Source organism: Rhopilema esculentum, chromosome 11 (assembly GCF_057945365.1).
Source record: "Rhopilema esculentum isolate cy_ngs chromosome 11, ASM5794536v1, whole genome shotgun sequence".
In the NCBI taxonomy this organism is placed as follows: Eukaryota; Metazoa; Cnidaria; class Scyphozoa; order Rhizostomeae; family Rhizostomatidae; genus Rhopilema; species Rhopilema esculentum.
The window spans coordinates 14,119,846-14,135,583 of NC_142825.1; the positions used below are offsets into that span (position 1 = coordinate 14,119,846).

Consider the following 15,738-nt stretch of genomic DNA (forward strand, 5'->3'; position numbering starts at 1 on the left):
TTTTCTTTCTGCGTATTCATCGCTCGACAAAATTTTCCTCTTCTAAGTCATGGCAAAAATAATAACTTTTTGCGTCTTCTACAACACCAACGAATTCATTTCGAAATGAACTGAGTTGAATTTTAACTGTCGGAAATGGGAGTTTATAAAATAACTGAGACGAAAGCGTTGATTTCCTTTACAAATTTCAGCAATGCGATGATTCCGATAAATACTCTAATGAAAATAAGTAAGAAGGGTTCAGCATGCCCTATTTTACGACAGGTTTAAACAAATATGCGACCTTTTGGACAGGATCAATGAAAGCCTTACATTTTGTCTAATATTTCAAATTTTCCGACAAACGTCGGATTTTCCGACAATCCGACAAAATTTTTGCCAGGAGGGGGGGCGGCTGCCCCCCCTGCCCCCCAGCCACTGCGCCCCTGCATAAGGGTCGTAAGGATCGTGAGAAACGTAATTTTAAGGTTTATGACGCTTATGATCAAGTGAAAACACCAAGAATCATAATCGTGAAAAAATTAGCACTGAAATTCGTGACTTTTTCATCTTTACGTTCCTTACGACCGGATGTTCTGTGTTTTGAGAATTAGGTGACAGAATTTCCTGAATTCCAGTCGAAGGTTTCACACATTGCTCCTTCTCTCGTTTGCCTTAACATGGAATTTATTTTCTGTATACAAAATGGATCTACCTCGCGAGTAAAGAATATCTATCGTGAAATTCAGCTGCTTGTAAGAGAAGTCTTCAAAAGACTACAAGTTGGCAAAACACCTTGCTCAGATCTCCTTTTGAAAATTTTGCGAAATCCAAAACTCTTTCTTTCCTCGTATTTTAGTAACTTGCAATTCTTCGACGCCTTTATCATCTTTTGATTACAATCTACACTGCCAGGAACACAGGGCCGCCGGAGCCAGGGGGGCCACGGGGGCACAGGCCCCCCCCCTGTTTGCAAAAAGTACAAAAAGTGCCCCTTTTTGATAAATAAATTGCGTGTTTTTTCAATGCCAGATATTCTGCCTTAAGAAACTAAGTAAAATAACGTAATTCTGGGCGTTGTTGGAGGACCATTCACTGAATTTCCTTGAATTTTTATTTGGTCTTGATGCAAAAAACTCAAGCTCCTGTGACGAATGATATCAACTGTGAAGGACACTGCCGTTTTCGCGAAAAAATGTCCTTAGTATCTCTTCAGCAACAAACGTATTTGTGAAAGTTATGCATCAAGCCCCCGGTGGACACAGTCAGTTGGTGCAATGTATATCGTGTGTGTTCCTGAAGGTAGAAACTGGACCCCTACCTCTGATTCTGGGTTAAGTAAAATGTACCCTATTCTGCGACTTTGTCAAAAATTGTGAAACTCTTTTCACTGAGTTTTTTAAAGCTTAAGCAGGAATTTTTTATACCAATTCATGTTAGAACCATTCCTTTTCTTAAACTTATGTCTAGGCAAGTTAAAAGCAGAGTTCACTAAATTTGATTTTAACAACAATCCCTTATGATTCTTTATATATATTAACAAAATCAGACAGCTGTAAAGCTATAACTGCAACATATTGCTTACTTCACAAAATTGTGTTAGATGTTTTTATGAAAACATGAGAAAGTTGTGTCCCTGCAACGAGTAAATGCTAGCAGTAAAGGGTTTTTAAACAAAGACCTAAATTTTTTATCTAGGATTAGAACAACATACAAGACTAGATGCTGAATTTGTTGTACTTCAATATAATTCCTGCCCTTTTGTGTTTTCCCAGACTGATTAAAAAAGCAATCCTATTTTCAAGATTCTATGTTCCAGAATTCTAGTTTACAGACCACACTTTCTCAGAGTTTTTTCGGAACTCACATGTACTACGTTTGACCAACTGACTGAGCCCACCGGGATCAAGTCTAAGGAGAATTGAAAACTTGTTTTGTTCATAAGACTGATGAGATGAACCTAATCAATGTTGCAAATTGAATTTTCTATGGCAGTGAAAAATATGTCCGCACCTTCAGCCGATTGCGTAAAGATCACTTAAACATAAAAATTTGTAGCTTTTAAAAAATATTCCATGGAGACGAATAAATGTATGTGTTTAAGTGGCGATGGGAAGGCGCGAATACCAAGGGGGACTAGATTGTATATGAAAGTAAATAATTTAAAATCATTATTGGAATGGGCTTTCGATTATCAAAGAGACTGAAACTTTGCTTTGAAAGGAAGAGGGACTGGAATTGGCTTTGAAGTATGACTAAGAATTCGAAAATTTCATTCAGTTCATAATTTGGATTGGATTCGTTGGTATTTGTTGAGTATAATTCGATGAGAAAGAACGATGTGTGCCTGCTACTTACCCGGGGCCAAATTCACCTACAATGAATATTATAAGGGAAACAAGTACAGCTTATTGTAATAAAGGTATAAATCATAGATGGAAGAAGATTTACACTCTAAAAAAAACTTGAAGGCCATGGGATTGGAAGCTATACAAATAATCATGATCAAGAGTGCGTGGTCCCTAAATGGAGTAAATAGCCATGTCTGCTTTCAGCGAAGATAGTTCTCACTATGTCCAGAATGTGTCATTATTTTTATAAATTTCTAAATTACCATGAAATCTGTACCATTTTTGGTACTTACCAATGTTTTGGAAAAATATATTCGTGCCCTTTTTTTCGTTTTGGCCCTCCATTTCTGGACTGTAAATACAAAGTTTCTGTTATAATTCTTACTGTATCAATTTCTTTTTTTTTCTTGCTTCTCAATTTTGCCAATGAATGAAATAACTGTGATGATAAGCATTGTGAACAAACAGAGATTAACATGAAGCCAAGTTTGAAGTTTCAAATCTAACTTTGATAGCACAAAGCTGCATTTTCTCAAGAATGTCCTCAACCGTTGGCATTGGGAAATTTCTCTTAAAACTGCTTGGCTTGCACATCTCATGTCAAAAAGTTTTCATTTTGGCTTTAGTGCAAAAACTTCCAATAATGGCCAAATTACCTAGTTTTAAACTTTCCATATAGACTCTGTCCTTTACTTACAAACCATTTGCGTGTTTGTAACTAAGATAAAGCAAGAATAGGTAAAAAAACATCCAGACCGTTGCGACCGTTGCAGTTGCGACCGTTGCAGTTGCGACCGTTGCAGTTGCGACCGTTGCAGTTGCCACTGTTGCAGTTGCGATCGTTGCAGTTGCCACCGTTGCAGTTGCCACCGTTACAGTTGCGACTTTCAGAATTAGGAGAAGTGTTTTTGTCAGATTTTTGTAATTTTCACACCTCAGTTTTATAATCACTTTCAATGCTTACGGAATATTCAGCTTGTTATTTCTGACATCTGTCAAAGGTTTAGCAATGCAGTTTTATCTTCTGCAACTTCTGTTTGGTTAAATCAATGGTCAATAGCGATCGACATTCATTGCGAGGGACCTCAGAGGGGGGAGGTGTTGAGGAGGACGGGGTAATTAATTTTTGACGGGGACGTGCCATTTTGATTAAAAAAATTTGACCCATAATTTTGCACATGTCCCCGTACCTTCAAACAAGGCAACCTCCAAGGGAGGGACAGCGGGGATCAGCAAATTGAAGAAATCTTTTCAATTTCAGCCATTGAAACAAGCAATTTTAAAACGGACGAGACAGTGGCTAATATACAATATGGCTTAATATACAATATGGCTAATAAACATGGCTAATAAACAATATGGCTAATATACAATATGGCTTAATATACAATATGGCTAATAAACAATATGGCTAATAAACAATATGGCTAATATACAATATGGCTAATAAACAATATGGCTAATAAACAATATGGCTAATATACAATATGGCTTAATATACAATATGGCTAATATACAATATGGCTAATATACAATATGGCTAATATACAATATGGCTTAATATACAATATGGCTAATAAACAATATGGCTAATATACAATATGGCTAATAAACAATATGGCTAATAAACAATATGGCTAATATACAATATGGCTTAATATACAATATGGCTAATATACAATATGGCTAATATACAATATGGCTAATATACAATATGGCTAATAAACAATATGGGTAATATACAATATGTCTTATTATACAATACGGCTAATATACAATATGGCTAATATAAAATATGGCTAATATACAATATGGCTTAATATACAATATGGCTAATAAACAATATGGCTAATATACAATATGGCTAATAAACAATATGGCTAATAAACAATATGGCTAATATACAATATGGCTTAATATACAATATGGCTAATATACAATATGGCTAATATACAATATGGCTAATAAACAATATGGCTAATATACAATATGGCTTAATATACAATATGGCTAATATACAATATGGCTAATATACAATATGGCTAATATACAATATGGCTTAATATACAATATGGCTAATATACAATATGGCTAATATACAATATGGCTAATATACAATATGGCTTAATATACAATATGGCTAATAAACAATATGGCTAATATACAATATGGCTTAATATACAATATGGCTAATATACAATATGGCTAATATACAATATGGCTAATATACAATATTACTAATATACAATATGGCTAATAAACAATATAGCTAATATACAATATGGCTAATATACAATATTACTAATATACAATATGGCTAATATACAATATTACTAATATACAATATGGCTAATAAACAATATGGCTAATATACAATATGGCTAATATACAATATTACTAATATACAATATGGCTAATATACAATATGGCTTAATATACAATATGGCTAATAAACAATATAGCTAATATACAATATGGCTTAATATACAATATGGCTAATATACAATATGGCTAATATACAATATGGCTAATATACAATATTACTAATATACAATATGGCTAATAAACAATATAGCTAATATACAATATGGCTAATATACAATATTACTAATATACAATATGGCTAATATACAATATGGCTTAATATACAATATGGCTAATAAACAATATAGCTAATATACAATATGGCTAATATACAATATTACTAATATACAATATGGCTAATATACAATATTACTAATATACAATCCTAAAAAAATGTCCAACTGAAACCATAATAAGCACAAAATGTTCTTATAGGTAGAAAGCATCCCTATCTCCATATGGTTAAATATGGAAGTCACTTTTCCTTGTACTTAGGCCTGTATTCCCTGCTATTTACTTTATTTTGGTTTGGTTACATTTAAGTAATAGTTTATGCTTGCTATATTTAAATTCAATTTGTATTACTTATAAAGTCACCATCTTGAAAATCCTAAAGCTTTCTACGTTAGCGGGCATGAAACGGGATTAATGCCCAAAATAGCTGGAGGCGTTCCCTAAGCAAGGCAATTTTGTCTAATTGCAGAGAATATCGTAATCATTCTCATTGTTTTGGTAAATTGGAAGTTTAGACGGATAAACTGCAAATCATATCATTCAAAGCAATCGGTTCCGGGAGAGAAGGCGGCGAGAACGGTAATAGACAAAATGATAAAAAAGAATCCTGATGTCACTGACATCAATTCACTAAGATCAGAAGCAAGTTTGCAAGACCGACTCAAGGTAAGTTATTTCAATGGATTTGTTTTTTACACCTGCAACAAAGATAAGGAAAAGACGCAAAGCAATTTTTCTAGATTATTAGATCAGTGAATAATTGCAGACTATCTGAGAATTTCAAAACATTATTCCTGCTTCTTCCTTCTCTTTTAGCAGAGATGTTTTGTAACAACAATCCTTTTTATAAATTGGAAAACCAAAAAGTAAAAAAAATTTTTCAACCTCTTTTCAGTCCGTCCCTTCTTTTTCATTCTATGGCATTTCTATAAGTCTCAAGCAGGGACGCCGGAGAAGGGGCACGAGAGCTCAACCACCCCTGTTGCCTTCTGAAAGAAGGGGCAAGGGGGCCAGAGTGCCCTTTTCATTAATGTGCCCATGAAACCGGTAAATTTCAATAACCTGAGAGATTCACATGAATTTTTGATTGCAGTGCTTAATTCATGACGACATTTCTCAAAACTTGTAAAAAATATTTTTATGCCAAAAGTTAGCCAATTTTTAAGATACCTACAGAAGATCAAAATAAAATGGCAGTTACGAAAGAATTATTAGAAGCTGACAGCTATCTTTCAAATGCCCTTTTATTCAAGCTTGCCCCCTTGCCTTTCGGTCGTTCCAACGTCCCTGGCCCAAAGGGCTCTCCTTTATTCAAAAACCAATTGAACAGCATCAATTTGTTTCTTTGACATCCTATAATTTCTAAACCAGCTCTTCCCGCACTTGCCCGTTGTTGATTAATTGAAAATACAATTACAATTTTATTAGACAGTTTTTTTTAATGGCATGTGCATTGAAAAGGTCAAGTGTTTATATTGCAAATCCATTTGCGTAATAATCGTTGTGGCTTGATCTTTAAACCTCAATTTCATTGCATGTAAGCATCCCAAAAATCGCGAGTATTCGCTATCATGCTATTTTTAGCAAGCAAATTGCAGCATTGTGTTTACCGTTTCCGCTGCCTCAGATTTCTGGTAATTGGCCACTGATAGCAGAAGTGCCTCTATTTGTTTATATCTCTATTACTTATTATATTCTATTTCAGATTAGATCAGTTGAGTTTATTATTCTAAAATTCACACAACATACAATTTATGCTTCATTGATATACTTCAGTGGCGGCTCCAGCCCAGGATAAGAGGAAGGGACAAAAGGGGGTCAACGACCACGCCCTTCTCCTGTGAGAAGCATTTTCTTCCTTGGGAAACATCCCTTGTCTCCCAAAAACTGTCATTTAATTTACCGTTGGAAATGAACACTATTGCCTGACATTTAACTTCAGAGTTTTGAAATTAGAAATTTCACGTGTGTAAAAACGATGAAAAGTCCTCTAATGAAGTGCTACTGGTAAAAACTTTCAAAAGCTACATTGTCATGAGATCTAATACAACAAACTGTTCCAGGTACAAATATTTTGCAAATGCTTTTGAGGAGATACAAAGTTCTTATCGATAGACCAGGTTTAATATTATGGACAATAAGATCAGCTTCCTCGATTTGATGGCAAAGTGTTTTCGAAGAGTTGATAAGTCAATTCTGTTGGAAGGAAATATCTCTATCGTTGCCTGCGTGCAGACTTGACTTTCCGTTGCGAAGGAAAACCAATATGGAACTTGTAATATAGCTCTCCTTCGAAACGGAAAGTAAAGTCTACACGCAGGCTATCTTTATGGCTGCTTATTAAAAAAGGTTTTATAGCACTGTAGACAGGATCAATAAACTAAGGACGGTAATCTACAAAATTACTGAAAACTGATAATGATACTTGGAAAAAAAGGTTATGGCTTCACACCAAAATCAGGTTCTGATGATCTAGATTAAGTACACATCCCCGAAATTTTCTCATCGGTTTTGCAAGAACCTCAAGGACCAACTTTCTGAAAAAGTGGGGGGACTAGTCTTGCCAATTACCCCACTCCTCCTCCATGTGGCTGTGCCACAGTTACATTTATTTAATACTATTTTATGTATTTACAACAGTTAAAGATATAAATGTATTAAAAACAATAACATAACAAAATGATAAAAATTGTGTGGAAACTGGTAAATTTTCGAAAATTTAATTTATGTAGTGATAAAAAATAGCCCCTTCAAAATAAAAAGCCTCTTTGAACCTACCCTGGATAACAGCAACAAAAAATCAGAACTAACGGCAACAAAAAAAATTATTTTCGGTTCATATATTTCTGTTCCTTCGGCTTTTAGTCTTCAACAACCTTGCTTTGATTTTCGCATCTGTTGCTTCATTTATCATTGCTTCAAACAATTTCTCTCTTTCTTTTTCTCGAACTTTATCTACTCACAAAGGGAAAGATAGGCCATTTGGATCCATTGCACAATTCAGTTCAACTACGCTCAACCCGGTCAGAACCCGATGAAACCTTAAAAGCAAAAAAATTAAGAAATTATTAAATCGTTATAAAACTGAGGGCAACGAAAATTTTTAAAATCCAAGAATATGATTGCCCTGTTGGCTTAGAACTTAAGACACAAGCGATAAAATAAATATAAATCTAAATACTGTTATACTACACTTTAACTACAGTGCAACCAAGTATATATAAAATAACTCACGGCCCTTTTCAACTCGACTTGTCGCAGAAAGGAGCAGAGAGACAACGACTTCTTTCGTCAGCACTTTGAACAAACAACAAGATGCTTCTCCCAAAAATCCTTCCTCTTAAAACTACAACAGCGTATTTATAGATACAAGCATTTTACAAGTATTAATAACATCCAATCAGCTAAATACACACAAGATCTACAACCAAAAGAAACATAGATCATTAACAGCGAAGTTATCCGAAAATAAAGTGTTTGTCAAATATTTAAATTATAGCCTACAATAGTTCGAGTTCAAAATGTCAAAGTTCAGAAATTAACATTTTTCGATTTGGTGTACAACAATACAGCATCAGACCGGATTCGAATCTCTTGACGTGATAAAAAAGGTCACGAACATTTCATAACATAGCATAATTTCGTAACAGTAGAAACATCTTCTGTAATAGTTCCTAACGTTAACTAAAATTTCTTCCTAGCATGAAAATTAAATATAAAGAACCCCAAATTTGAAATTTATGACATCATAATTAAGAAACTCTTAAGAAACAATGAGTATTGAGATTTCCAGAACATTAAGAAACTGGAGTATTCAACATCGACCTTTGTTTCCTATAAAAAACTAATTGTATTGATTTTCCAGCATTAGACATAGCACCATATCATGAGGAAATTTTTGCTAAAATTTTCCTGCATATCCGTAATCTCAGTTTCACTTCTTCGCTTTCACAGGTCCTTTCCTTAATATAATTTAAAATTTCTGGTTCCAAAGGAAATATGTCCAAACAAGAACTCACTGAATAGGTTTATGAATAAAAGAGGAGAATCTCGGTGTATTGCATAAACAAACTTTATGCAAACATTCTAAAGCAATATTCGACAGTTTTCATTGCCAGAGGCTACTTCAAAAAATATAAGTATAAGTAAAATTTTAATAAATTATACTTCAATTGTTTATTATTGATTTATTATGCGAGTTTTCTTTATGATCGGCTTAAGTTCGGCTTGGTTACGCGAATGCAAACGTAATTGCATGACCCACCTTTGCGATTGTTTCAGTACTTTTGTACTGTTAATATTCTTGGGAAACGACAACTGGTGAAATGTGAAAAAGATGCTTTTAATGTACCTGCTTTTAAGAAGTCGTATAGATTTCATGTTCTAGAGATAATTTCTAGAGGACTGTATATATTTTGACATAAATGTGAGATGAATAGTTAAATAGTTTCATCACTCTTGACATACAACGGGCTGACAAAATCACCTTCGATTGAAGTGAATGGTAAGGAGTCTCCCACTCTAAAGCTTGGTAAGTCCGCAGTTTTAGGATTTCCATAGAAAATAATTACTTTTGCAAAGAGTACACTTGCCGATAACTTTCTTGACAACTTTACGTCCCTTTACTTCCAAGAAGTGACTACATAGTTCTAAAGAGTTTCATTATTCTACAGTGAAAGAAATGCTTGTGACAATCATGTATCAGTAACTTTGTAAGGTGACTTTTTTAAGAAGTAGTGCGGGGAATTTGCTTTTGAAAGGTATATCTGCGTTATCAAGACGACCTTGGCAAACGAATAATTCCGACTTCACCTTTGTAAATGCCCAGTTGCCGCTCAAACTGCTTGTTCTCTAGTTTAAAAAATTTGCTTTAAACTTCTTCGACCCAAAACGATTATGCCTTCACCATGTCTTCAGTTGATAGCTCTCTATCGGATTTCTGACATTTCTGTCAGCAGTTATGAAGGAAACGAATTACATACGTAGTAACGCGATTAAGACGTATAATGAAGCTGGAATTTTCCAACTTGATTTAATTTCTCAAAGAATATTTTTTGTTCTGATCAGCTAGCAAAAAGGTGTTTAACTGCTCATTTGAGACGTTATTATTGCGTTTTTCTTCTTCCCATTCCTTCAGCATCTCACCTTGAAGACCAATGTAAGGCCAATTTTCGAGATCTTCATTTAACCATTCTGCACCTGACCACCAAAGATCATTCGTTTGTGACATCGTGTTTGCGAGTAGGAACGTCTACAGGATTCCCCCGGGGCAGTGTGACCAGAAGTTAGGATTGACTGATTTTCTAATGTCTTGCACACGGTTTTCAACAAGCATGTTCCTTCTCCCAAACTGTGGTTATGAAGCATTTGTATGTGAAAACCGCGACCAAGATGGCGGAAAATGAACAAACTGAAATTAGTTCTGCAAAAAATTTAATGACTGGAATAGGTGAAGACGAAGAACTTCAGCTATTCTGCAAAATTTACCGAATTAATAGCGACCATTAAAGGAACAGTTGACGATTGGAGAAAGAAAGATGATTTAGGGAGGAAGTCGAATTGTTTTTCCCAAATCCATGCAAATGAAAGCGGTAGTGTTGAAAAGAAGAGTTGGGAGACAGGAAATCAACAGGTTCCTTCCAAAGACCGGATACAACTTTTGTTTGGGGAGGGCAGCCCTGAAAAGTCAGTGTAGCAACAGCCATATTTTACAAAATAAAAGTATATTACTCAAGCAACTCAAGTTTTTGGGGGAGCAAAGGCCCCCCGGCCCCTCCCCCCCGGTATCTCGGTCCTTGGTTCCTTCTACAATATCGAATGACTGCACGCTGTACAACGAAAGTAACAGCACCCTGTTAATAGCTCTTCAAACGAAAAATCGAAACAAATTCGCAAATCTATAGAAAGGAAGAAAACAGTCAATAGACATCGTTTTGCAATATAAAATGAAAAGAATAATCAAGGGTAGCCTAAACGTTATGCAGATAAACGACGAAATAAGAAGCAAAGTACAATTCAAGTTGGCGATACTTTTTTTGTACGACAGCCAAGAAGATAGCCTCGCTCTCCAACAGAACACCATACGTCGCTATTAGCAGATATGGTAGTAAAGTTGTTGCGGAAAATAACAGGAAGCACATTATAACAAGAAATGTTTCTCATTCCAAATGGTTTACTGGTGAGAATAATTATGAAGATACGTTTGTAACAATCAGTGATTCGGACATAGATGGAAGCCAGATCCACAGAAAAGATGCAGAGCAAAGACCAAGTGTAAAGAAATGATGCAAGAGATATAAACAGAGGGAGGCTGGTTAGACTAAGGCGACCCCCAGATCGTTACGGAGCCTTCGAACATTATTGGAAAAACGGACCAATTCCTTCAAAAAGGGGAAGAAGTTTCAATATTCATCACACGCTTCAACCTATTGTTTTGTTAAATTACGTAAAATCATGCTGTTATGTTTCGGTTATGTTTTAAGATTGCATCCGCTGTGTATAGGTCGTATCTATTTTCAGGTATTTCTTCGATCCGACATAAAAACGTATCGCTTACGTTCTCAAAACTTCATATTTACCTACCATGAATCCGGTATGATACAATATTTTTGACATGGGTGCATAACACACGCTCAGGCTATCATTTTCAAGGTTTTTTATTCGTTCGTCTCCGCCATATTGCGTCTGTGATATTATTTCCTTCATTATATTTGTTACTAAGAGCAACGCATTTGAATATGAGAAGTTTGATCAAAGTGAGCGATGTCAGAAATGTTTGCTATAATTCAGGAGCCATAAATGTGCCAATATTGCTAAATAAAGCAGCCATTGATTTAGAACATTAATTTTGAGAATTTTCTGTCATTTTGGTGCGGTTTTGAGAAGCTTAAGTTTGAGCTGAATAAAAAACTGATAATATTTTTCACACAGTTTCAAAGAACATTTTAACTATTTAAAATGTAAGCTGGTTGAGCAGCTAATGCCGATGCAAACCCCCTCTAAAACCTCTTTTTTTTACAAAAAAACAAACGCGTAGAGCCATGGAATGGCATGAGCCTAAAGGCCGGTGCTAAAAACAAGTAACAGTTCACTTCCATTTTGGCATACGCTACAACGCTGTGGTGATTATTGATCAAGGAGCAGCTTTCATTGAATCGAAACAGACAATTCTGGTGAATAATTCTGGAATCTGGTTCCTTCACAGCAGCCATCCATAAACACATTCTTCATCTCTCTTTATCTTTAAAGTTGTCAGTGTTTGTTCCCAACTGCTTCACCAATCCAGTGCTTTTTAATAATAAACACATTGTCAGTTTTTGCAGCAGGTGAAAATGTTCAAAAACAGAACATAAAGCTTTGCTAGTTGCCTTCTTTCTTCAGTAGCAGAAGCCAAGCCAACGAGTCACTGCTTCTCCGACAATTGGTTCTGCATTAACAGTATCTTTCAAAAGAATTATTGGGCAAGTGTGTGCTGAATATCAGGTATGTCTCTTAATTGTGTATGACATTTTATCGTTTGTTCTTGATTCATTGAAGTTAACTGCTTAACAGAAACTCGCAAGTTCGCTATCGACAGTCTGCCGACAAAAAATAGATAAATCATTTAATATTTTTTGTATTTGATAAATACATTTTATTTCCTCTATGCATTCGATCAAAAACGTTTGAGAACTTAATCAGACCGTATTTGCTTTGCTAAAGATTTTCAACCCGCGCTGTGATTTTTTGAGTAATTTTCTAATGACCATGAGATTCATTGGTAATCGGATAAGGGACCTTGATTTAGTTGAAAGTTTGAGTCTTTCTTCTCATGCGTAAAATTTTGTAACCAAATGTCCCGTATGCCGGGGCCAAATCTCTAGATCCCGTTGACACAATTCTACACCGTTATGGTTTATCACTGGAGGTCTTTCGAGAAACGATTGCAAAAAAGTACGAAAAAAGGACTTCAACCAGTTTTTCTAATATTTCTCTGCTAAGCAAAGATGACGCAATATCAACTCCTGTGTGGCAGTCATTTTGCCCAGGTAGTCACTTGGTAATACGAATGCATCTAGTTGGATGATCCGTCAAATTGTGCTTTTGTTGCAGTGGGATCGATCCGCGCACAGCGTTCTTTGTATATACTTAACTCCGTTGCTGGGTCCTTAGACTACGGCAGACGGAAAGTTGTGGCTTCATCTTCTCTAGCACCTAAGATTAGACTGGTAGATTCTTTAATCCGGGATCATACAACTTCTTGCTGTTCATTTCAGTAAGACCCCGTTTACACTGTCCCGGGACAATTTTTTACCGTTACGGTTCGCAAGTGTTTACACTGTCGCGGTTCCAAATTGTTCCGTTTAGCCGTTCCGTTTACACTGTACCGGTACGACCTTAATTTAATGGTAGAACATTGTTTAGAAGAAGCTGTATTTAGTCAACCAAGGCTTTTATTTTGCCGCTGAAGTCAACAATCGAATTTTCATTGTGAGTTAAAATGGAGCGGAAGGCCGATTAAAACTTTACTTGGACGAAATAAAAGGTGGCTTTAATTTTCAGTGTTATTTTAGACTACAAAACTGCCAAGTCCAATCAAGGCTTGGACTGGGAAACACTACAAGCCTTTTCTGTGGTCGTCTTTTCTTCAGAATTTCCTTTTCTTCAGAATTTGAGAACGTAGTTACGCCACAATCAAAGCCTCGATTACCTGAAACAGCCATACAAAAGACCTCTTTGTGAATCCGTGACAAAATCGTCTCGGATAGGTGTTTACACTGTCCCGTTCAAAAACGGAACCGTGACGGTACAAAATTCGTTCGCTTTCAAAGCAGGGTCCAAACTGTTCCGGATAGCAGAGCAAAATCGTCACGGTTCCACAGTGCTAGTGTAAACGCAAGGGCGAACCGCGACAGTTTTGTCACGGTTCCAAACTTGCACGGGACAGTGTAAACGGGGTCTATATCTCTTTTTTCTCAAATTCATGCTGTTTAAGTGCATTTGCGGCGCGCTTAGAAGGCAAAATTTAAATACAATACGGACATTGGCAGATTGCATATCCTGACCTACTGTGTTCAAAGGCTTATGAAAACTAGTTTGAATATGAAGTTTTTACTCAAGATTTATCCAGACATGTAAGCAACTACTTTGTGTGGGACAGTCTGCGTGTAAGAGGGATTTTTTTGCTCGTCAAAACGATGTGTCTGAAAAAATGGTAGGCCGTGGAATCTTGTTGTTTCCAGAAATGCTGCCAGGTCTGAATCATTCTTAAATCATCGCTTTCTTATTAACAATATTTACTGTTCATAAATCTGGGCTTCCACAGACATGTCTCTGTGTTGTTCCTTAGGTTAACGGGCCTCTCCAGCCAAAAAAAATTTTTTTTATTGACTTAAAGGTTAGCATCTGGTGCGTGCATTATGGCAAAGTTTAGAAGTTTATATCTCTTCAGATATTCGTGTTTATTGCTAGTAAAGGAAGATTATCAAAACCCATTACTGTTATGGAATCCCTATAGACGCTATGGTTTTATTATATAGGATAGTATACCGGACTAGCCGAGGTGAAGGTTGATGTTATGTTCAAGAAATATACAAAGAGTTTCTTTCCCGATTTTTACACTTACCTTGCGGGCCTGGCCCACGGTAAATTCACCAAGTTACATCAATCACTTGTTGAAGCAGCACAAGAAAGTTTTTAAAGGTGTCGGAAATTTGAAAAATTTTAAGTTTTTTATCATTATTATAATAAATCCTGCAATCAACACCAGTCATCCAGGCACAACGTCGTATCCCTTTCCACATACGAAAAAAAAGTCGAGGAAGAACTAAAGCGACTCGAGGAAGTTGACATAATCGAAAAAGTGGAAGGAGCCACACAATGGGTAAGTCCTTTGGTGATTACCCCGAAGAAAAACAGCGAAGAAATAAAAATATGCGTGGACATGCGTTTACCCAACACCTCAATTTTACGCACAAGACACCCTATGCCAACGACAGATGAACTGATTGCTGATTTAAACGGTGCGTGTAATTTTTCTAAACTTGATTTGAAACAAGGATACCATCAGCTGACACTGGCAGAAGAGTCGAGAAATCTAACAACATTCACAACACACAAGGGACTCAGGAGATACAAAAGACTTTGTTTTGGAGTAAACTCAGCTGCAGAAATTTTCCAGAATACCATTTCTCACACTATTCAAGATGTCAGCAATACCAAAAACATGTTTGATGATGTAATTATCTGGGGAAAGACCCTTGAGGAGCACAATACTGCATTAGAAAAAGTATTGCAACGATTCGAGGAAAAGGGAATCACCCTCAATGAAGGGAAATGCCGTTTCAACAAAACACGTCTTCAATTCTACGGCCTAGTCTACAGCAAAAAAGGAGTTAGTCCTAATCCAAGTCTTGTACAAGATTTTGCCAATACACAACCACCAAAGAATGTTAGTGAAGTCTGTAGTCTACTAGGAATGTCTCAATACTGCGCAAAATTTATTCAAGACTATGCATCAATCACAGAGCCCCTGCGAAGTCTGACACAGAAAATTGCACAATTTCAATGGGGGAAAGACCAACAAGAAGCATTCGAGAAAATAAGGAAAGCTCCATTATCGGATCCAGTTATGGCCTACTTTGATATTGCCAAGCACACAGCAGTCACTACAGATGCCAGTCCATACGGAATTAGTGCAATACTGTCTCAAACATCGACACCGGAAGCGACAGATCACAAAATCGTAGCATATGTATCAAGATCGTTGACACCTGTCGAACAGCGTTATTCTCAGACTGAACGAGAAGCACTAGGACGAACGTCTACGTCA

At 36.0% G+C, this 15,738-nt stretch overlaps 1 protein-coding gene across 2 annotated transcripts in view; it reads left to right on the forward strand.

The window, feature by feature from the left end:
- The first annotated feature begins 4,974 nt into the window (after positions 1-4,974).
- LOC135693726 (adenosine receptor A2b) overlaps positions 4,975-15,738 on the forward strand; it is a 29,526-nt gene continuing 18,762 nt past the window's right edge. The window contains exons 1-2 of one of the 2 annotated variants that reach the window (XM_089111090.1): positions 4,975-5,594; positions 12,312-12,410. In XM_089111090.1, coding sequence (XP_088967216.1) covers positions 5,520-5,594; positions 12,312-12,410 — 174 coding nt within the window. In that variant the 5' untranslated portion in view covers positions 4,975-5,519. The remainder of the gene's footprint in view (positions 5,595-12,311; positions 12,411-15,738) is intronic. The other variant, XM_065212279.2, reaches the window with a different exon arrangement.